This window comes from Trichomonas vaginalis, chromosome I (assembly GCF_026262505.1).
Source record: "Trichomonas vaginalis G3 chromosome I, whole genome shotgun sequence".
NCBI lineage: Eukaryota > Parabasalia > Trichomonadida > Trichomonadidae > Trichomonas > Trichomonas vaginalis.
The window spans coordinates 25,750,150-25,772,544 of NC_067203.1; the positions used below are offsets into that span (position 1 = coordinate 25,750,150).

The 22,395-nt window shown below is 34.9% G+C and overlaps 11 protein-coding genes and 8 pseudogenes across 19 annotated transcripts, besides 3 other annotated features; 9 read left to right on the forward strand and 10 right to left on the reverse strand.

Annotated features, from left to right (window-relative positions):
• Nucleotides 1–39: part of a mobile genetic element that runs on past the window's edge.
• Nucleotides 1–22,395: part of a mobile genetic element that runs on past both edges of the window.
• Nucleotides 12–39: a terminal%2Cinverted (terminal inverted repeat of Mariner transposon ID:TVAGG3_1050110).
• On the forward strand, nucleotides 484–2,389 carry TVAGG3_1050130 (annotated as a pseudogene). Its single transcript has one exon. A coding segment is annotated over exon 1 (1,906 nt).
• Nucleotides 2,506–3,666, forward strand: TVAGG3_1050140 (protein of unknown function, DUF4106 family; the record flags this gene model as incomplete). Its single annotated transcript, XM_051255727.1, has 1 exon — nucleotides 2,506–3,666. The coding sequence occupies one exon, from the start codon at nucleotides 2,506–2,508 to the stop codon at nucleotides 3,664–3,666; it is 1,161 nt and encodes a 386-aa protein (XP_051081301.1).
• TVAGG3_1050150 lies at nucleotides 3,699–4,453 on the forward strand (annotated as a pseudogene). Its single transcript has one exon. A coding segment is annotated over exon 1 (755 nt).
• Nucleotides 4,752–5,302, forward strand: TVAGG3_1050160 (annotated as a pseudogene). Its single transcript has one exon. A coding segment is annotated over exon 1 (551 nt).
• TVAGG3_1050170 lies at nucleotides 5,679–6,215 on the forward strand (annotated as a pseudogene). The gene has a single exon. A coding segment is annotated over exon 1 (537 nt).
• On the forward strand, nucleotides 7,682–8,266 carry TVAGG3_1050180 (uncharacterized protein; the record flags this gene model as incomplete). The annotated part of the gene is made up of 1 exon (XM_051255728.1): nucleotides 7,682–8,266. One exon carries the CDS (start codon nucleotides 7,682–7,684, stop codon nucleotides 8,264–8,266), a length of 585 nt encoding a protein of 194 aa, XP_051081302.1.
• On the forward strand, nucleotides 8,302–8,721 carry TVAGG3_1050190 (protein of unknown function, DUF4108 family; the record flags this gene model as incomplete). The annotated part of the gene is made up of 1 exon (XM_051255729.1): nucleotides 8,302–8,721. One exon carries the CDS (start codon nucleotides 8,302–8,304, stop codon nucleotides 8,719–8,721), a length of 420 nt encoding a protein of 139 aa, XP_051081303.1.
• On the reverse strand, nucleotides 8,738–9,021 carry TVAGG3_1050200 (annotated as a pseudogene). The gene has a single exon. A coding segment is annotated over exon 1 (284 nt).
• On the forward strand, nucleotides 9,698–10,110 carry TVAGG3_1050210 (annotated as a pseudogene). The gene has a single exon. A coding segment is annotated over exon 1 (413 nt).
• Nucleotides 10,517–10,951, reverse strand: TVAGG3_1050220 (uncharacterized protein; the record flags this gene model as incomplete). Its single annotated transcript, XM_051255730.1, has 1 exon — nucleotides 10,517–10,951. One exon carries the CDS (start codon nucleotides 10,949–10,951, stop codon nucleotides 10,517–10,519), a length of 435 nt encoding a protein of 144 aa, XP_051081304.1.
• Nucleotides 11,565–12,024, reverse strand: TVAGG3_1050230 (annotated as a pseudogene). The gene has a single exon. A coding segment is annotated over exon 1 (460 nt).
• Nucleotides 12,509–13,444, reverse strand: TVAGG3_1050240 (organellar and viral DNA polymerase type B; the record flags this gene model as incomplete). The annotated part of the gene is made up of 1 exon (XM_001324580.1): nucleotides 12,509–13,444. The coding sequence occupies one exon, from the start codon at nucleotides 13,442–13,444 to the stop codon at nucleotides 12,509–12,511; it is 936 nt and encodes a 311-aa protein (XP_001324615.1).
• Nucleotides 14,499–15,359, reverse strand: TVAGG3_1050250 (uncharacterized protein; the record flags this gene model as incomplete). The annotated part of the gene is made up of 1 exon (XM_051255731.1): nucleotides 14,499–15,359. The coding sequence occupies one exon, from the start codon at nucleotides 15,357–15,359 to the stop codon at nucleotides 14,499–14,501; it is 861 nt and encodes a 286-aa protein (XP_051081305.1).
• On the reverse strand, nucleotides 15,416–16,120 carry TVAGG3_1050260 (uncharacterized protein; the record flags this gene model as incomplete). The annotated part of the gene is made up of 1 exon (XM_051255732.1): nucleotides 15,416–16,120. The coding sequence occupies one exon, from the start codon at nucleotides 16,118–16,120 to the stop codon at nucleotides 15,416–15,418; it is 705 nt and encodes a 234-aa protein (XP_051081306.1).
• Nucleotides 16,164–16,748, reverse strand: TVAGG3_1050270 (phage tail repeat-like family; the record flags this gene model as incomplete). The annotated part of the gene is made up of 1 exon (XM_051255733.1): nucleotides 16,164–16,748. One exon carries the CDS (start codon nucleotides 16,746–16,748, stop codon nucleotides 16,164–16,166), a length of 585 nt encoding a protein of 194 aa, XP_051081307.1.
• Nucleotides 19,529–20,377, forward strand: TVAGG3_1050280 (uncharacterized protein; the record flags this gene model as incomplete). The annotated part of the gene is made up of 1 exon (XM_001324583.1): nucleotides 19,529–20,377. The coding sequence occupies one exon, from the start codon at nucleotides 19,529–19,531 to the stop codon at nucleotides 20,375–20,377; it is 849 nt and encodes a 282-aa protein (XP_001324618.1).
• Nucleotides 20,380–20,622, reverse strand: TVAGG3_1050290 (serine threonine-protein phosphatase family; the record flags this gene model as incomplete). The annotated part of the gene is made up of 1 exon (XM_001324584.1): nucleotides 20,380–20,622. One exon carries the CDS (start codon nucleotides 20,620–20,622, stop codon nucleotides 20,380–20,382), a length of 243 nt encoding a protein of 80 aa, XP_001324619.1.
• On the reverse strand, nucleotides 20,641–21,003 carry TVAGG3_1050300 (uncharacterized protein; the record flags this gene model as incomplete). The annotated part of the gene is made up of 1 exon (XM_001324585.1): nucleotides 20,641–21,003. One exon carries the CDS (start codon nucleotides 21,001–21,003, stop codon nucleotides 20,641–20,643), a length of 363 nt encoding a protein of 120 aa, XP_001324620.1.
• Nucleotides 21,143–21,960, reverse strand: TVAGG3_1050310 (annotated as a pseudogene). Its single transcript has one exon. A coding segment is annotated over exon 1 (818 nt).

Below are 22,395 nucleotides of genomic sequence, written 5' to 3' on the forward strand. Positions count from 1 at the left end.
ATATAGAGCGCTGTGCTAAACGCACCTTTGGACACCCTATACTAGGGTCATTTACGAAGAAATCTCAACAAAGTCTTTACGATGAAGTCTTGACAAAGTCTTTACGAAGAAGTCTCAACAAAGTCTTTACGAAGAAGTCTTAACAAAGTCTTTACGAAGAAATTCATGAAAATTCAAGAGGGTAGAAAAGAGGTTAGAAAAGAGGTTAGATATACCCTTCTACCCTAAAATATATTTTTGGGTCATTTACGAAGAAGTCTTAACAAAGTCTTTACGAAGAAGTCTCAACAAAGTCTTTACGAAGAAATTCATGAAAATTCAAGAGGGTAGAAAAGAGGTTAGAAAAGAGGTTAGATATACCCTTCTACCCTAAAATATATTTTTGGGTCATTTACACTCATTTACGAAGAAATCTCAACAAAGTCTTTACGAAGAAGTCACAATAAAACATCTGTCAAAAACCGCTTTTTAACTTCACTTAAAATGCCACGTAAGCTACGTAAGAATATACGTAAGAGGAAGAGAGCATTGAAACATCCAATAGTAAAACTGACACCACAACAACAGTTGCAACAACAAATGCTGAATGACCCCACTATGTTGCAACAAATGTCAAGCAATCCTATGCTTTTAAACCGAGTTGTTGGTGCACAGAGTGGAGGTTTAAGAGCGGCACTTTTAGCGAAAATGGCAGGCTATGGTGGAGCTGCAGACGGAACAGCCTATAACCCTCAAAGTCAAATGAATTTGAGTTCACTCAAAAATCAAATAACAGATGTCAAAAAGTCAAACATAGACATACAGAAGCAAATAAGTGAAAACGAAAAGAAACTAGAATATGACAGACACACAAAGAAACTAAATGAGTTAAACGTAGAGAAAAAGAAGAAAGAAGAACAACTGAAAGAACTAAGTACAGAGGAATATGCAAAAAAAGTGTCAGAAAAAGCAGCAGAAGTAGCAAAAATGGAACAAGATGTCATAAATTTGAAAAACCATACTACTCAATATAAAATACTGAAAGATGAAGAGATAAAACAAAAAGCCCTGAAGACATATATGGATAGCGATGAGTATAAAAAAGAAGTTGAAGCAAATGTAAAGGCAGAAAAACTTTTACAGTTGCAAAACCAAACCGTACAGTATGAAAACTTAGCACAAGAAAGTAAAAATAACGACGCGGCTATGCAAAAGGCAATGAAAAGCGCAGAATATATAAAAGCTAACAATGACTGGTTAGATGCCCAAGCCAACGCTAAAGCAGCCCAACTCATAGGGTCAATAAGGACAAAAATACAAGCGGATGAAGACAGTTCAAATGAAGCTTTAATGAATGCTGACTTTAAGAACGCCTTCGAAGCTCTTCATAGTAAGGTGAAACAAGTGAACGACTTCTCATCTGGAAAGAAACTGAAGTCTGAAGGTTTCGACAAAGAGTTAAGAGAAGTAGCACAAAATATGACGAAAATAACAGATGCAGCAACGAGACAGGCAGTTCAAAGTGCCTATGACTCCGTTAGAGCAACTGTTGTGGAAAGTCAAGAAAAAGAGTTACAACAGACCAAAAAAGACCTAGTAAATGCTTTCTTAAGAACGAAAAGTCAGGTAGGACATTACGCTGCAGATGGAACATATGTGCCAGCTGGTGGAACTTATATACCACCAAACCCTCCAAGAGAAGCACCTGCACCAGGACTACCTAACACATTTACATCGTCACATGGACACAGACACAGGCATGCACCAAAACCAACACAACAACCAACAGTTCAAAACCCTGCACAACAACCAACAGTTCAAAACCCTGCACAACAACCACCTCCACAAACAGAGCAAGGACATAAAAGAAGTAGAGAACAAGGAAACCAAGAATTCTTAAAAATGCTTAAAGAAGAGTGTGGTTTCGCAGATACTGTTGACTTTAGTGACAGATATAAAGAAGCTATTAGAAAGTTCAAGGATGGAAATACTGACCCGAACCTATTTAGCTTTATGGCTCAGCACCAAAACGGATATAATCTCAAACCTGGAAAATACAAGCTCGCTAAGGGATATGATTTAATAGCATATCATCCAAATGACATGAACGAATTTACTCCGAGATATTTGATGTCAGAGCTAAATGACAATTCAACTTTCGTCATGAAACGCGTAAAAAATAGAGACGGAACGAAAGAACAAAAGCTTATGAATGCGGATGACGTAGATAGGGAAATTGTTGAAAACGGTCTCGGAATATATGAAATGCCAGCAGATGAGGTACAAGAAACTCCACAGGAAGAAGTTCAGATACAACCAGACATGGAAGAAATAGTTCAGCAACAACAGCTAGAAGAGCCTGAAGGAAACGAACAAGTCACTCCTTTGGAAACTAACCTCACAGAACTAGATGAAGATTTGGAACAGCCGAAAAATCTTGACCCTCAACAAGAGCATGAGGTGAATATGGAATCTTTCCAAGAGTCTAAGAAAGATTCGGCTGACATAGTAGAAGAATATCGAAAAATGTTTGCCGACATACAAAAGACTCCAACACCAGATGAAAATATTCAGCATAGAATGGAAGTACTGAAAAAAAATGTACACAAATACAACAACCCTTTTTACTTACGAGCATTTAACGTTCAATCTTCGGATGAACTCGGTGAAGATAAAAGGTTAAATTTCAAGAAAACATATAGAAATGAAACATTGTTTAAAGTTCATTCAGAACCTAACCAAGATGGAAACAAACCTACTTTTGTTTCTGCAGACGATGGAACTACAATGAGATGGGGTCATAAAGCTAACCCGGATAGGTGGTTCATAAACTTACAACCTCAATTCCAAGAAGTTGTAGACGCAATGGAAGTCAATGGTGAACCAGATATAGCTGGTATTTTAAGCGCGGCTTTAATGCCATTGAAAGATATGAAACATGCAGATATTTTGGACCAGTATGAAATGAACATGGCTGATGGAAATATAACACCTGACGTTCTAGAACATTTATCTCAAAGAACTACACAGAACCATAGAGATGGTATATTTGGTGAAGAGTTTAGAAAGAAAGTTAGGGAGAGCGAAGGAAGAGAACCTATTGTACATGACCTTGCAAACGAAAGTTTACAAAATGTCATAAAAACTTACTTTGCAGACAATGAACTGAGAAGGGATGAATATTTAAGAAAACTCAAATGGACAGTACCAAATGAAATGTTAGTATTGAAAAACATGTTCCTTGACAAAATAAAACCAACTACAGAAATAAATGACGCAAGACTGAAAGATTGGGTAAAAGCTTTCCCATTCACAAAAGATATTGTTGGTAACATGGAAAGAAAACCAGAATGGCTACAAAAACATATATTTGGAAACGAGCTTATTCCATATGGACAGGCACTGTTTGAAGAGCTTGAACCTGAAACTCAGGAAAGAGTCATGCAAACAATAAAGGAAGACTCAAATACAAACTATGACAAAATCTTTCTAGGATATAGGTTACCTGAGATGGGCGACCAGAGCCAAAAGGCAAAAAGGACATGGGAAATTTGCAACATACTAGATGAACATAATGCAAAGATGCAACAACTTCAAGCAGAGGGCAATGAAGGAAAAAGAAGAGTTAAAAACTCAGTCAGGAAGAAAGTAAAGCTTGGTCCACGTGGGTTCTATTATGACATATAAATCCAACTATTCTATATTTTTACTCATATGAAATGTACGCCGCTCAGAATATAACGCCAACAGTTTTGGATGCTATGAATGGAAATGTTTCCGAATGGTATAACGAATGTGACAATGCCATTAGAAGGTCAGAAATAGTTCCTGGAACTTACGAATATACAACTGCTGTTTCTTATGGAAACGTAGGTGAGTTTGGAGAAGGTTCTTCAACAACAGTAGATATTGCTTGCGACAGGTTTCATATAATTTCTATTGACAACTCTTTCTTATACGTGGAACAAGACATTGAAATAAAACCTTCTGCCAAGTTGTCTGACAAGAAAGGTTGCAATGGAATTTTCTATGTCGGATACCAATATGCTCCAGAAGTTTTCATGGGATATAAGATATATTCTAACTCTGACTTAGTTCAAACAGTAACATGGGCAAACTATGAATGGTTCGCTTTGAGAAACTCAGTACAACCACAAGCTAGAGAACAAACAGACAGTATGCCACCATTGAGAAAATAAGAAGACTTGACCCTAACGTTCCAGGAGTTTATGTTAACCTTTCTGGACAAACTGCAGCAGCAGTAACCAAAGTAAAACTGAAACTTAGAGTTCCTTTGTCATCTTTCCTCATCTTCAGGTTTTTAAGATACTTGCCAAACTGGGCAGGAAAAATTTCTATCGAACTCACCCCAAGCAAAAATAACTTAGTCATTGCACCAACACAAGACCCATTCACTCTTACAGAAGTAGTGGGAACAAATAAAATGTCATTCGCCGACTTTTGCAAAAACAAAGTTGACTTAGACTTTGGTTTCTCAAACCTCAACACTGAAGTAAACTATTATTTCAATGCTGCTGGAGATGCTTGGGACCCAGTTAAGTTCACATGCGAAAAATTTGAATGCAAGAGAATAGAAAGCAGACTTGCAGTCTATATGTTGGACCAGATATTTCAAATGCTTTAGCTGCCAAATATATTGCAGTTCCACTTATGTTCCTATACACCAAATATCTGTCAAAGACTTTGCAGGTGAAGTTGGAAACCAAAGTGCTGACCCAGGTGCAAGAACAGATATTGCCTTAACAACTGCAATGAAACATGCAGATACTATGTTTGTACTGTTCAGACGAACTATAAATGACTATTCTTGCTTCTACAACCCTGGTATTAAATACCATATAAACATAGATGGCAAATATTATCCAAGAGAAGAATATTCTACAGTTGAGGATATGAGGTCATACAACTTGACATTAGATGCTATGAACTTTAACAACAACTTCACAACAACCATTAACCCTGAAATGCAAAGTTCTATTATGCCATATGTGAAAGTATGGACCCATACAGGAGCTCAAAAAACTCAATATACAAATGGAGACCGTTCAAACTTTTGGCTTGGCATTCCATTTGCTGACTCAGAAGACTTTATGGGTGGTATTTCAACTGTTGGTACAGTTCAAATACAATATACTGGTGACAGAGACGGTCCAGATGAATTGAAAGCAAAGAAGTTTACAAAACCAATAGCACTTTTCACGGAAGATGCTCTTTTGAAGATTCGTTCGATGAAACCTGCTGGGCTCCTCAGATTGGTATAACGACAGCTTCCATCGAGCAGATTTTGGCAGCAGGTCAGTAAGTTGTTCTTGAACTGACTTCTCTCCGTCAAATATTGACAGTACGCCAGTTTTGACATAAAATTGTAAGATAAACTTACCTTTAGAAATATCTGTAAGTTTTGTTGTTATATTTTTGTCTGCTTCAAGAACTTTCACCATTTCAGTTATACCAACTTTCTTTGCTTTATGAAAATATTTTGGTTCAGCAAATATTGCTATTCTATAACATTTTCCATTGTTTGTGTAAAGAACTATTCTGTCAATGAACTTGTATTGTTTGTGAGTATAAACTTTGTTCTGCTTCAATTCAATAAGATATCCGAATACGTCCATCTTTTTATTCTAAGTAAAATGTCATTTCCGAAAAATAGAAGCGTAAGTGTTTCAAAAGGTTTAATGGCGGTGGCAGATGTGAAGTTAAATTCACCAACTCAAACAAACAGTCAAAGTGTTGTTGTCAATGTCAAAGAAAGAGATGTTGAAGTGGGGAAACCATACGAAGAAGAAGATGGTATAAACAATAGTTCCTGTAAAAGAACAACCAACATATCCCGAAGTTAGCAGAGACTTAAGTTCTGTTGCAGATATTCGAAATGACTACCAACAACTTAAAGACAAACTTAAAACTCAGGAGAAGATTTGTCAGCTTTGGGTATAATGTTAAACTTGGTTGAGCACAACCCTGTAAAAGTGAACTCATATGTCATCGCACCTCGTGAAGTTTTGAAAGAACTATTGAAACTTTTGACAGAGGCAGACGATATAAACATCAAAGAAATAGAACCCGACATTGCTTGCTGTGGTGTTTCATATAATGTCATTGACAAGATATACGTTATGAAAGGAGGTGAAACGTTGAACTTAAAATATAGTTTCCCAGACGTCATAAAAATATTTGACGACCACAACATTTCATTAAAATTTAGTTGCTAAGTAAATGGCAGAAGACATAGTGGTTTATACTATTACGACTAAAAACCCTGAGTCATATAATTCTATAACAACAAACTTACAAAGTCCTCAAGGACGATATTGTAAACTGACCTTAAACACGATGACGACTAAAGCCTGTTTTGCTCTTTTGACACCAGAAGACTTTGTTGTTGTGAATGGTAAAAAATACTTCTTTGAAGATACTTACTCAGATATACCACCAACAGGTTTTGTTGACTTATTTAATACTTTAAGGACGGATGTAACATGTGCTGCAACTAGAGCAGGTTTCATTATGTTTGGATGTCCGACTGAGTTTAGTATAAACGATATGAGCTATAATACAAAACTTATATCTGGTTTTTACTACCAACAGTTTCCTATAACAGGGGTGTCATACAAGGTTTGTCTGTTCCATTGACTTTAAGTACACCTATTTTATATATTGTTTCAAACTTAGGTTCAAAGTGCTATTCGAATGTCGACAGAAACTACTATGACCAAAAGATACTCATGCGTATAAACAACACTTTCTCTGCTGGTTTGCCTATTGTTCATTCGAATGCAGAGTTTTCAGCTTTAGTAAACTCAAACACTTTAGCAAACATAAACTTAACCTTAGTTGACGCAAACTTTGTTCCTGTAAAACTTTTATGTCCTATGTATTTGTCAATGACGGCAGAAAGTTTCGAATTGGAAGATGCAACTGGTGAAAGTATTGTATTACAAGAACAACTTCACAACAAATAGCTCAAGAACAACAAATGCAACAAATAGCTCAAGAATAAAAAAAATATTTTTTTTATTTTTATAAAAATGTACAGAATAGATGTTTCAGATTTTTATGACTTCCAAGCGTTCAGAAATATGTGTCCATTTCGAGACTATAACAAAGCAGTCGAGAATTTGAAACGTTTAGTCATTTATGTCGACTCTGCCCCAGAATGTTATGTCATGAAAGAATGGGATGTTGTCTTTAACAAACCAAGAGCGACAATAGTTTCAGAACAAGAATGTAGACAGAAACTTAAGAAAATAAAAGTCGTACAAGTTGGCATGAAGATGTTAGATGCTTGGGATATCTTATTGTCAAGTTAGAAGATTTTTCAGTTCGAGGTATAAAGTTCTATACACCTTCTCCAAACTTCTATTCTATCTTCACTGGATATAAATACGAACAAGTAGAATGGAAAGAAAATGTTATAGAAGCTTGGTTAGACCATGTCAAAGAAATTATATGCAATGGAAACGAAAGAGTCTATGAGTATATCTTATGTTGGTTTGCAAACATCTTACAACATCCAAGTGCTAAAAATGAAACTGCTCTCATTATAATTGGAAAACAAGGAACTGGTAAGAATACTTTCTTTACAGATATTTTGTGCAAACTGTTAGAGGGCTATTCGAATCCGAATATGACAAACTTAGAAAACATCTGCGGTAAATTTAACTCTTCAATAGAGAATATGAAACTTATAGTATGTAACGAACTTCAAAGTATAGATACAACAAAAGTTTTGAACTCAGATGCTTTGAAGAGTCTTATAACAGACAAAGTTGGAGTTGTTGAAAGAAAATATAAAGACCAAAGAGTTTGTGAAAATGTTGCAAACTTCGTCATGGTTTCAAACAATGCTGTTCCGATGAAGTTAGAAAGTTCTGACAGAAGATATGTAGTTGTCAGAACGTCAGATTCTCATATGCAAGATACAGAATATTTTGACGACTTAGCAGAAACTTTGACATCTGACTTTTACAACCACTTGTTCTCATATTTTATGACATTAGATATTTCTAAGTTCAATCCAAGACAAATTCCACATACCGAAGAAAGACAAACATTGTTAGAAGCAAACAAGAGTGTATATGAACTGTTTATAGATGAAAACGACTTTGAGTGTTTAGATGAAAGGTCGTTGTACGATGAATATAAACAATATTGTCAAGAGTATGGTTATATGACAGCGTCTAAACGAACATTCTTGGCAAATGTCAAAAATCTTTTAGATGTTCAGAATGGTGTATATACAAAGAAAAATTTTTCTGAGTAAATTTTAAAAAAATATTTTTTTATCCGATAGAAAAGATGACGAAATATATTTCAGTAAATAAGTACATGACAGAAGTCAAAGAAGAACTAGACCCATTCGCTTATTTGAATGTTTACTTCTACCATTTTGAAAAGTCTACATTTGACAAAGTTTGGAACATCGAACCAGTTAAGTTTGCTATTGTGACTAAAAATGGTGCGAAATTTGAAGACTTAGACATAGAAGGTTTGTTAGCAGTCAAAGAAAATTTTGACAGAAGGTTCTCAAACCTTAAAGAAGGCAAAGCATACAAACTTGTTATACCTTATGAACCAAAGAAAGCAGACGACTATGAATATTATGAGTCTAAGATAGTTGAAGTTCAAGGTAAATTGGGTAAAAAGATTTTAGAGTCTAAGCCAGTGTTTGCTCCGAAAGAGGAAGAGAACATTGACATTGACCCAGAAATGTTCTAAAAATAAAATTTTATTTTTACATGTCAAATTTCTTTTTCTCTGGAACTGGCTCTGGTTCTTTCTTCTCTTCTCTACTTTCTTTTCTTCTACTTTCTTTTCTTTCTTTTCTCTTCTTCTTCTTCTCTGGTGGAGTTATGTCAAATTTGGCGCAACCATATTTATGTAAAAGTTCTTTGTCCTTTAATAGCTCTTCTATTCTGTTTCTATTTCATCTTCAAGAACAGCGCATGTGTCTTCTTTGCATTCTAAGAACTTTTGTTGGACTTCATCTTTCCAATCGGCGTCATCTCTGTCAACAAGTCTGTCATTGACAAATTTTAAGACTGCTCTTTGTAATGTTTTATGGTTCTTGTCATATTCCCAGAAACAGAACTTTAGAACAAATTCACCTTTCTTGTTTACACTATGTAAGATTTTATGGTCGACAGAAGTTTTAGAGTCAAAAAGCTTGTCTCGAATATAGATAGCGAAATCGCTAGACATTTTCAAAAAGATAAAAATTTTAATTTTTCTAAAAATATGTTAGAAAAAAAGTTTGCTGACATTGACAAGAAATTTGAGAATGTTTTAAACAAGAACAAGAGGAAGTTAGAAAATGCTCAGATAAAACCCATACATGACAAGTTCCTATTGCTCAGAATGGTATAACAGGTCTAATCGCACCACCTGGGTCGGGTAAGACTTTCACTTATCTTAAAATGGCTGCACAACAAAGAATAGATGAGAAGAACCCATTCTATGAGTTAGTTGTCATTTGTAGTACTTCTGGTCAATTTGACCAAACCGTAAATTCGTTCAAAGATATTATAAAAAAGTCTAAGTTAGTATGTATAAAAGACTCTGAGTTGTTAGATTGGATAAAGAAGTACCAAAGAAGAGTTTTGAAGTACAATGCTATAAATGAGTATATAAATTCGAAGTTTAAAGACCCAAATGAGGAAATGCAGAGAATATTAGAGAAGAAACACTTCAGAAACAAAGAAAGAGATAGAATACATTTCGAAGAAATTGCAATCTTACGATTGGAAGACTTACCCTCATAGATGTCTTCTTATCTTAGATGACTTTGCTTCTCATCCTTTGTTAAAGAATAGAGAACAAGACATGTGTCGAATTCTTAAGAAGCTCAGACACTTTAACATCTCAGTTGTCATTTGTGTACAGACAGCAAAGAGTTTAAGTAAGGATGTTAAAAGAATACTTACTGATATCATACTTTTCCCTGGATTGTCCGAAGACGATTTCATGGAACTTATGAAAGAGTCCATGGCAGGTAAGTTTGACAGACATGAACTATGGGAGAAGTACAAAGTCATACAAGACCCTCATACTTCTTTCAGAATTCATATCTACGCAAACAAAGTTCAAATTGTAAAAAGTCAAGCGTAAAAAATAAAGAGTTTAGTCTTAGTCTGTTGTGGTGCTGCAGCTTTCGGTTCTTCTGGCTTTGGAAGACATTCAGGAAGAGGAACGTCAGTCATCCGTTTGTGTCCTGTCGGAAGGAAGAACTTTTCCAGTTGTCGGGAAAAATTTTTCCAGTTGTCGGGAAATTTTTTTCCAGTTGTCGGGAAAAATTTTTCCAGTTGTCGGGAAAAAAGTTCTCAATTTTCGAAAATTTGAATGGTTTACGGACGGACAACTGGAAAATTTTTTCCTGTCGGAAGGAATTTTTTTTCCTGTTGTCGGGAAATTTTTTTCCAGTCGGATGGAAGGACTCGGAATGCCAGAAGGATTTGACGAGGCAATTTACCTACCTGAGCCATCTGAAGTCAAGCGTAAAAATAAAGAGTGCAATTTACTCTGCTTGTTTGAAGTTGTCAAAATACTCTGTTATTTTTTCCTTTAACAATGGCAAATCTTCTTTGAATGTAAGTATTGTACAACCTTTCATATCATAGTGTGTTTGAGGTAAAGTATCTTGAACTATTTGTTTCACATCTTCATTCGGTGTCATTGAAATCGGTAAGTTTTCGCGATAGAACCAATTTCTGTCAGATTTGTAAATCTTAGCAAGGTCGTAAAAGCTTTTGTTGTTTCTTCTGACTAAATGCAACATAACCATATCTCTGTCTTCTTCATTTTCCATCTCTTCAGTGTAAATCATATACTTATAGTTCTTTTCCTTTCCTTTTGGTACCGAACGTGGTATTCTTTTCTGTATGTTTTTGTCTTTTGCTTCAAGCTTGTTCTCTAGCTCTTCACGTTCTTGTCTATGAAGTTCATCTAACATCATGAAAATATAACAAGCATAGCGAGGTGAAGCCCACATTGCAACAGCATTTACGAGAAGTCTATGTACATACCAACCTCTCAAACCATTTGGCAAATTTTGACGATTTTCGTACGGAATCTCGACCCGCGGAATTCCGCGGGTCGCAAACATATGAGGAAATTCTTCTAAAAGTTCTTTTGTCTGTTGGTTTTCAAACCAATGATGTGCTTGCTTTGTAGAACGAAGAGCATTCAAAATACTTTGCATTTGGTACATGTCATCTTTGACCGAACGAATGAGACGTAACTGTTTGTTAAACTGTATGTATCATATTCTTCATTTATAGCTTCATGGACTATAACTGTTGTTGTGTTCTCTGTTGTTGACATATCTGTCTTTACATTCCGGATAAAAAAATATTTTATAAAAAACTAGCGTTATTTTCTGACTTTCACAAAAGACCAAAAATAAACGCTTTACATGTATTTTTCAGCAACTTCGTCAAATAATTTTATAGCTTTATCTATCTCATCTACTTCAAACGTTTCTTTACCTTTCGTGGGAGCACCATACATTTTCTCAAACTTTTCAAGTAGTTCTGTTTCAGCAGCTCTCATATCGTTAACAAACACAACCCTGACTCTATTGACTGTACTGTCATATCTTAGAGTTATATTATATGTTCTTCCTATCTTATATCTTTTTGTGTTGAAGTCCTTCGGTTTCTGAACGATATAAAGTAAGCCTTCACTGCAACGTTCAGTATCGAATGAACCATATGTTATGAAATTATATCCAACAACTGGGTCAATCCAGAACAAAACTATTGGTATAAGACTTTTGTCGATGAGATATGTTCTTGTTCCATAGAATCTTACCGATATCATAAGCTCAGGATTTCTTGTCAAAATTTTCTGAGTAGAAGCATTTCTAACCCAGTCGTGGGATGTTTTCTTTTCAGATAGTGTTAAAATGTCTGACAAAGAATATTTGTTGTATTTCTTTGAGTATCTTACGTTTAAATCCCCTATTCTAACCACTTTGGTGTTATTGTCTATCTTTTTAACTGTTTCAAACTCAGTGTTTGTCATTTCCTGTTCTTACATACAAAATAAAAAAAAATATTTTAAAAAAACTAGCGTTAATTTTATTTTTTCTATCTTGTATAAAAGATATGATTTCATAGAGTTTTTTTTACGATTTTCATGAGTTTTAGGCGACTACGGTTTTTTCCGTACTCGCAATTTTTTACGATTTTCATAGAGTTTTGGCGACCAGGGTTTTTTCCGTACTCGCATTTTTTCACGATTTTCATAGAGTTTTTTTACGATTTTCGTACGGAATCTCTATCCTCGGTTTTCCTTGGGTAGCAAACATATGAGGAAATTCATGAAATTTGGTCATTTTTTTACGATTTCAGGGATTTTTTTTACGAAGTGTCAAAGTTCTCTTCGTCAAAAAAATACAGTTATATCATGAAATTTGGTCATTTTACTCAGAATTCAATAAAAATATATTTTAGGGTAGAAGGTTAGATCTAACCTGTTTTCTAACCTCTTTTCTACCCCAGTTATTTTATAAGCGTTTTACATGGTAAACATTGTGAATTCGTGAAATTCTAAACAATTTCGTAGCTTCTATTTCTTCTGTCAGTACATCGAATGTTTTAACTATGCCGAATGTTTCTTTATATTTCTTCTTGACATCAGATAGAAGGAAATCGTCAGCTGTTGGATAGTTTTTGTTCAGAAATGTCAACATGTCCATTTTATCTTCTGCTGGTTTCTCTACTTCTTTCTTTAAGTCAGCATAGTCGTTTCGCATACGTTCTATCTCTTTGACGGAGTAGTTATATTTCCTCATTGCTGCTTTACATTTTGAACATTGTGGGTTCATTTTAGCATTGTACATTGAAATCTTACCTGCTAGTATGACTAAGGCGTCAATGGTTTTCTTTAAATCTGAAGTAGTTGGTTTTATCTGTTCATTCCATATCTTACCTCTTCTATCTTTATCTCTTATCTGCCATACACATTTTGCAACTAACGAAACAAAGTTGTCGTAGGTCTTAAACTCCCCAGATTTGTATATGTCAGAGATGTTCTTATATACCATATCGCAGTCTTTGTCCATGACTTTGTGGTTGCAATGAAATCCAAGAAACTCATAGTTTACCTTACGTATGAACTTCTTTATTTCTACTGAGTCAGTTGCTTTGACTTCTATTTCATCGAATTCTGGAATAGTAAGCTTTTGTTGTTGTATTTCAGGAAGTTTAGGTAGATGGTCAATAATATCCTGCATTTCATAAAGATACTGTTCATTTGTTTCATCTTTTGCACTACAGTCTAAATTACTTGTTAAAAGTTCTTGCTTTATCTTCTGGATTTTTGTTTCGAAAGTATATGAAGAAGGAATGAAGCTTTTCATCTCTACCAACATTGAAGTTGGGTTCATGACTAAAGAGTTTGGTGCTGTTGTTTGAAGTGTTGTTGTGCCGATTGTTGACATTTCTGTTCTTACATACAAAATAAAAAAAATAAAAAAAATAAAACTAACTTTATTTTTTATTTCGGGAAAATTCATGAAAATTCAAGAGGGTAGAAAAGAGGGTAGAAAGGAGGGTAGATCTAACCTTCTACCCTAAATTATATTTTTTGGTCCTTTACACTCATTACGAAGAAGTCTTGACAAAACATTTACGAAGAAGTCATGACAAAACATGTACGTTCATGTTTGACAAAACATTTACGAAGAAGTTTCGACAAAGCATATACGAAGAAGTCTTGACAAAACATTTTCGAAGAAGTCATGAAAATTCAAGAGGTTTTGGGTGGTTGGTACTTGAAGCAGTACAAGTATTGTCTTGAAACAGTACAAATATTGTCTTGAAACAGTACAAATATTGTCTTGAAACAGTACAAATATTGTCTTGAAACAGTACAAGTATTGTTCTGAAGCAGTACAAGTATTGTCTTGAAACAGTACAAATATTGTTCTGAAACAGTACAAATATTGTTCTGAAACAGTACAAATATTGTTCTGAAACAGTACAAATATTGTTCTGAAGCAGTACAAGTATTGTCTTGAAACAGAAAATTTTTCTCACAAATTGAGAGCTTTTACGGGAAATTTGTTCTGAAACAGTACAAATATTGTTCTGAAACAGTACAAATATTGTCTTGAAACAGTACAAGTATTGTTCTGAAGCAGTACAAGTATTGTCTTGAAACAGTACAAATATTGTTCTGAAACAGTACAAATATCGTTCTGAAGCAGTACAAGTATTGTCTTGAAACAGTACAAATATTGTTCTGAAACAGTACAAATATCGTTCTATTTTCTTCACTAGGGTCTAACACCAAAGTAACCTATGTACATGAAATTTCACTGCATAAAAGGAAAAAACCTGCGCGAATCGGGATTTGAACCGAGGTCTTCGACGCCTTTAACGAGGTAGCCCATACCACTGAGCTATGAGCCGCTTGCATATTCACAAAAATAAATTGTTTTCATGAGTTTTCTACGATGTTAGAAAAAATGTTATTTTCTAATATCTTCACATTCAATACTTTTTCAGCACTTTTCCGTAGTTATATATGAAAGACAATTCGAGATAAAAGTCATAGTACAATGGTATAATATGCTGCACACCGTTTGTTGTGAACCAGACTTGAAAGTCAGAGAAACTGTTACTAGGTGGTTCGTAGAATTTAGAGGTAAGGTCATAAAAGTCCTTACCAATACAAAGAAAACTGTTGTTGCTTGAACTGAAACTTGCATGACATATGACATTTTGAGGGTCAAACACGTTTCTATAAACTGTCAAATCTGTTGGTGGGCGTATAAATTTAAACGGACCGTCAGGTGGTAATGGTTCGTTCTGGTTTAGTAACCGAAGAAATTGTGCCCAAGAACGTTTGTCTACTTCCCAAAATAAAAACTGTGTACTTCTTGGAGGGTTATTTTCAATCCTTTGAAATGAAACTGTGGAGTTCATCTTGTCATATTCTAGCTTCAGATAGTACGTTCCGTTTAGTAAAGAGTCGTATTTTTCTTGAAATTCCCAGTAGTATTTGTTTATTTGAGTTTGAAAGTCATTTAGAGTTTTTTCAAGACTTTCGTCTGAACGAACTGTAAAGATTCTCATTTCGTCAAATTTGTCTATTAGACCATCAGAACCTTCATACTGCCCATGAAAATATACTGCGAACATAAAAGCGTTCGTTCTTTTTGAAAACAAAACTCTTCTAAATCCTATTGCCTTTGCATCTGAAGGACTTTGAAGCCAACGAATTGGATAATCAAACCTGTAAGCTCCGGATGAAATTTCTTCATCTGAAAGATTCCTACCAGCATTTGTAAAGATATAGTCTAACGGTTTTGTATCTGCTACTTTTGTTCTTTGTTTTTCAACCTGAAACATTTAATATATGTAAAAATATATTGTTTTAAAATAGTATGCCATTTCATATTTCTCATCTAACAAACATGTTGTCTGACTGCTTGAGGGTTAGGTTGGTACCATTCAAATTTTACACTTGCAATTCCTTCAATTGCATTCAAAATGTCTGAGTCGGAGTCAAACATTTGTTCTCTCTTTGTAGTCTTGAAAGCGTCAAGAAGTTGTGCGGCTGTTGTGACATTGCCATGTGCATAGTAAATGTGACCGTCCAAATCTGTTACGGTTAGTCTGAGATTGTATCCTTTCTTATTTCCGTCTTGTATGGCAGCAAGTACACCCATGAAGCCTTCTTTGTTCTTTCCTTCTTCAAAGTTTACTGTAAAGGTTCGACCAGATGTAATTTTACTTCTAACTTCACGGTACTTTTCATATGCATATCTTGTTCTTTCCATGGGAGCATGTTTGTCTTCACCTTTTCCTTTTTTCCTTCTCAAAGGATACAATTGTTCGTCATGTTTCCAGTAGAATCTGGCAAAGCCGTCGTGTCCTTCAACTTGAGGTTCACTAACATTGAAAGGCAAGTTCATAAGACGTTCTTCTTCTAACCTCTCTAATCTGTTTGGATAATTTGTGCGCGCTGTTTCCAAGTCCATTTCGTAGGTCAGACCAGCCAGTTTGTCATAGACTTTTATGGGTCTTCCCTTCCTATATTTAAAATTCTTCGAAACTTTCCAACCATATCTTTCTAACTCTGCTTTTATTCTAGCAGATTTTCTATCCATTCTATATGGGGGCATTTTTATAAAAATAAAAAAATGTTTTTCTTTACTTTACATAACCGCCTGCTGCCATAAGTCTTTGACGCCAACCCATACCAGCTAATGAAGGTTGACTTGGTTTAGTTTGGAAACTAAACTTTGGTTTTGGTTTATCTTCAGTTTTTGGTTTCTCTTCTTCTATAGGTTTTTCGTCACTTTTCGGTTCCTCTGACTTTACTTCACTTGCAGGAACAGTTGTGTCGTTAACATCTTCATAAATATCATATGCCATTTGTTTTTGTTTTCCTTTCAACTTTTTGTGTTTGTTGTAAAGTTTAGAATATTTCGACTCTAAGTCAATGAGATGTTCTATAATGAACTGTTGGTCAGTGAAGTATACCTTCCCATCTGTTGTCTCGAAAGCTCCTTCAGACTTCAATATTTTATTTGTGAGAGTCTGTTTCTTTTTTGAGATACTAGCCGTTCCATTTCTATGAAAAGTGACTTTGTAGTTAGGTTTGTATTTCCAGAACCTGGCACTTTCTATTATTGAATTTTTCTCTTCATCTGTAAGTTCTTTGACAGGTTTTGACAATGGTTCTGAACTTTTTGTTTGTGGTGTCAAATCTACTGTTTCAACTTCTTCGGTCATTTCATCTCAGTAAAAAATTTAGTTTGTTTTTGTTTTCAACTGGTTGTTTAGGTTTTTTAAGTCGGTCTAAAACTTCTTGAGGTATAGGAAGAACTTGACAAACACTGGTTGTTGTAACTGCTGGAAGCCGACAAATCCATCTTGAACCCATTTGTCTCAATGCTGTATTGTTCATTTCATCTCAGTAAAAAAATTTACATTCCCCACGTTTGAGGCGTTGAGGTTGGTTATTGTTTACCCACTTGTGCATGGTTATATCCTCTGTTAAAGAATCTTTCACCTTGGTCCATATAGTGCCCTGCTTGGTTATAGTAGTCATTTGCTTTGTTATAGTAGTTTCCTGCTTGTCTTCCTACATTATCCATCCATCCTTAACTTTTCCTCTTGTTTCAGGATTTGGAATAAGATTTGTTGCATCTCGTGCTACCTCCCAACCTTTCTGTACAGTTTGTAAATAGGTTGTGCTTTCTCTTTAAGTATACCTAATGTACTCAAAATCTTCCTTCCAACTCCAAATACACCTCTAGCTAATTGTTCCCACTGCGGGTAAAAATCTGGATGCAACTCCTGCTAATGCGCCAAATAAACCCATTTCTTATAGGGTAAAAAATGACGAATCCGAACAAGGACCCCTATGTTTTCTAAAGCGACAAAGAAAGCACTCATGATAAAAATCTTTAGTTCAACACCAAATGCTTGGTTTATGGATATCTTGGAAAACATTCGAGAGTTAGAACAGATGGACCACCATACTGGCTAATATTTGTTGGTCAAAACACAAGATACTGTGAAGCCATACCATTGCAGTCCAAAAATATTTTAGATGTGAAAACTGCTTTGACAATATTCGTTGACAAATACCATCCAACAAAACTGACATCTGACTGTGAAAGTTCTTTCAAATCAGACGATATTAAAAACTATCTGCGTTCAAAAAATGTAAACCAATATTTCATTGTCGACCAAAACCATTCTGCTCTTGGTGTCATTGACGGTTGTATAAAAATGTTAAGAGACTTAAACCAACCACAAGGTGGTGAAGCAAATGAAATGTCATATGACGACAAATATAGACACTTCTCCATGGCAAAGATGAGACAAGTTTTAAATATTTTACAATAGCCGTAAACAAAAAGGTTTGGGAAACCACTCCCCTGAAGAAATGAAAAACAACCCTGACTTAGAGAAAGACTATATATTTAATAATTTAGTCAAAAGAGACAAACAAGAAAGAATGCCGGGCTTCAAACTTCAGAAAGGTGACAAAGTAAAAATAGAAATACCTAAACGCGACCCATATGAAAATACTATTGACTATGACAACAATGGGACCCGACAGGTACTCACATTCGTGTTCGTAAAAATAGAAGAAAGTATACAAGAGAATATTATGAAGTTTTAGGCAAACATGGCAAAATGTACACACTGCAAGCAGAAGATAAAACGACTATTGTCAGACCTCGTTTCAAACTTGTCAAAGTTCAAGGTGGTATACTTTCAAAGACAGTTCCTAACAAATATAAGACAACTCCTGACGAATATGCTAAAGAAGTTGAAAATGACGACTAAGCAATTCTATACCATGCGTAAACTGTCATGTAAGGTGGCATGTAGTCTTTACTTTGCCCGTTGTTTGCGTATACCCTGAAACGCGATGTGTATGGCTTCCTCCTACCTCAGTGTTACTCCAGTAACAATTTATAGCAAACTTAACGTCCTCTTTAACATCATATCCTTTACCTTTTGTCATTCCTGACCAATCCCAAAATCTATGACTATGCAAACCTGCTTCAGATGTACTTAAATTTATGTAGTGACTGTGCGCAGGTAAATTTGCACCTGAAATCGTTTTACTTCCACCTGTTTCCTTTGAAGAGTTTGCACAATACAAAAACTTGTCGACTATTTGAGTCCAAGTTCCGAGACCAAGTACTACTTCTGGTTTGGTAGAGTTCATTGACGTGTAAATAGAACCTATAGGATATAGTGTTTGAAGTATTTCTGTCTTTAACGTTTGAAGCTCTGTTTTGTCAGCTTTTTTATCTAACTTTTCTTCAAGTTCATTTACGTCAGAGATGCTATGTCTATGATATTTTTGTGGGTATGTTCCTTCTGTCCATGCGAAAATATACTCTTTTGTTGCATCTACATATCCAGTTATCCATGTCGAGTCTGCTTTTGTATTCCTTAACTCTGTAACACCTTTCTCAAGCTCTTTCAACTGTTGTCCATCTTCCATTAAACCTCTGGTATGACTTGAAACCGTTTGTGTCAACATATCTACAGTTTCTTTGTCGGCTTTAAGGTCTAAACATCCTGAAACCCACCCTGTATTGGCTTTACCTTCTAAAATCTTTGTTGTCCGTTCATGGTACCATTCAACCATTTCTTTAATTTTTTCATCCTTTTCATCCACATATTCCTTATCTGCCTTCTTCACTAACGCACTAGCCACACGTGCTAACTCATCGTCAACATACTTTTGTCAGCTTTGTTGTCAATATCTGCCTTCAAAAGAAGTTCATCTATAGGCTTCTCGTTTAAAGTTCTTTTTGTTGGATTTATACAAACAGTATGGTTCTTACTGTCTTGAAACAGAAACTCATCTGTCATTGGGTTTATCGTCATTTTAAGTTTCCTTCTTTCAATGACTCAGATATCTTAGAATAGTTTGAAAAGTTTGTTGTGTTCTTATTTAGAGCTTGCAAAATGAGTTGTCGGTTGTGTTGTATTTCTCTCATAGACGCTGTTTCTTTCGACATTTTTATTCTAGATAAAATATGCTTTCAATAGAAAAAGAAAATTCAAGAGTTGCTACAACTAAACCATTAGATGAACTTTTTACGAATGTCGGTCAAAAGTTTGAGACAGAGACCGTAAAGCATGAAGGCTATCGTTTTGACTACCCACTAAGATGGTTAAGAGACCCATCCGTCACAAAAGCTATTGGCTTTCGTAGAATGAAGTTCATTTCAGAAGCCATACATGGTTTCCCATTTACAGTCGCTTTTGAAGTTCGATACTATAACAAAGAAAAACGTACGTATGAGAAATTTGAACAGGGAAAACTTTTACAAGTGAATTTGCTTGTAAACTTAGAAACAACTCTTCAAGCTTTTCAAGAAAAAATAAACGATATCTATCTCGAATATGCAAACCAGTATAACATTGACGAAGGAGAGTACCATCTCGATATTATTTATGACAGGAAAAATGCAACTGTTAAAATCAATAAAATAGAAGACCTTGGAGAAAACGTTTATATTTCTACAAAATATAACAACTTGGCATGGCATAGATTTATGAGGATGTTAAATCAGCCTGCATGGTATCCAGTACACCCAGACTATTATGAAGTCGAAAACCCTAATGGAACATATGAAAATGTTTTCGACCCAGATGCTATTATTGTTCATGCTTCATTTTCTGGCGCTCAAAACTCTTTCTTATGCTTGGCAAATGACTTTTACGAAAAACCTACAAAGCTATATGAACCACCAAGTGGAAGTATTTCAGACTTTCAAGTATGGTTTACTACAGATGGAAGAAAGAGAATAATTCCATTATACCACGCGTTTTACTTAGAACTTAGTTTCATATACAACTACTATCGAACGGTAAAAATATAATTTTAATACGGTTGAGGTGTTGGATTTGGTTGCCAACTTGACTGTGGTGCAGGTTCAGGCTGTTGTATAACAGGAGCTTGTTCTTCTGGTTCAGGGTCTTTAGGTATAATACCAACAAACTGACCTACTCTTTTACCAATATTTTTGACTCCGTTCCAAATTCCTCTTCCTACGGTTTTTATTCCATTCCATATACCTCTTCCAACATTTCGAAAGAAGTTTCCTATTCTTCCAAAAAAACCCATTTTACTATATGTAAAAATCTAATGTCCGCCTAGTCTCTTACGTTTCCTGTTGAGTTCCATTGCATTTTTTAACTGGAGCTCATACATTCTATTTCTCCTCTGGTAGAAAACATACTCTGGGTCAACTCCTGTGTTCGCGTCATCTGCATAGAGTTGTTTATATCCCACTTCAGGGTTTGTATAAAACTCTTTCCATCTCATATTTGCATACCATGGTGGCAAACCTAACGCAGCGTCATTTGACATGGCAGTTTGCATTTGTACATCTGTTGGCACTTGACCATAGTTTGCCATTGCAGTTTGTATTCTAACTTCATTTGGAATATTCTCTGGGTTTGGTTGTCCAGGTTGCTGTGCATTCGCTAAGTTCTGTGCGTCCATTTAATATTAGATAAAAATATCTCTTACGAGTACATATACTGAACATTTGCAGGCATTGGTTCATCTTCATATTCTCTATATCTTTCTGCCACGTCAAATAAGTAAATGACACAATGGAAAAAACCTAAAACAAGTAGTCCTATTTCAAACCACATTTACTTACTAGTAAAATTCTTTGTTATGACACTTTCTCCAGTTTATAGGACCTCTCTCATATTCTATCTTATCGTATCTAAACTCATAGTCATGTATGTCCTCTAACCATCTCATGACACTTTCCAAACCACTTTTATCGGATGTAAAGTAAAAGCATGGATGGTTATGTAAAACGTCTAAAGTTTCTAAAGAGTCTCTCAAAGTCCAGTCTACTTGGTATTGAAAATCATATGTGTTATAGAACGGCGGGTCTACTATAAAGAAAACATTTTCCTTGTTTTTATATTTTTCATACAACTCTGTCCAATGACATCTCACAAACTCTATACCCTCAATATATTTTTCTATGTTCTCTTTGAAAACATTTGTATAGTTAAGATATAAAACTTTTGACATAAGTGTTTCAATGTCATGAACTCTTATAGCACCACTATATAATAGTCTAGCAGATATACTATCCCAGTCAATATACTCTGCTTTTTTCAAAACCTCTCTGACAATATCTTTCTTATCTAATGGTATACGTTCCATCTTACCTATAGGTATCTTTTCTTTCAACTCACTCAATATTTTGTTTGTGTCTGGTATATGTTTGAGACGGTTCATATAGTTGTCGAAGTCATTGCATATAATCTTTGAGTCAGGAAATACAGTATGGCACAGATGGGATATATAGAAACTTCCACCGAACAAATCTACAAATGTTAGACCATTCGGTAGTTTCTTAAGTTCTCTCAATAGAATATCTTTACATCTACTCTTATTTCCAAAGAAGGGTAACGGTGGTTTTGTAAAATTCATTTATATATAATAATAAAAATGTTTTTTCCTGAAAAGTGACAGAAAAGCGGTTTTTGACAGATGTTTTATTGTGACTTCTTCGTAAAGACTTTGTTAAGACTTCTTCGTAAATGAGTGTAAATGACCCAAAAATATATTTTAGGGTAGAAGGGTATATCTAACCTCTTTTCTAACCTCTTTTCTACCCTCTTGAATTTTCATGAATTTCTTCGTAAAGACTTTGTTGAGACTTCTTCGTAAAGACTTTGTTAAGACTTCTTCGTAAATGACCCAAAAATATATTTTAGGGTAGAAGGGTATATCTAACCTCTTTTCTAACCTCTTTTCTACCCTCTTGAATTTTCATGAATTTCTTCGTAAAGACTTTGTTAAGACTTCTTCGTAAAGACTTTGTTGAGACTTCTTCGTAAAGACTTTGTCAAGACTTCATCGTAA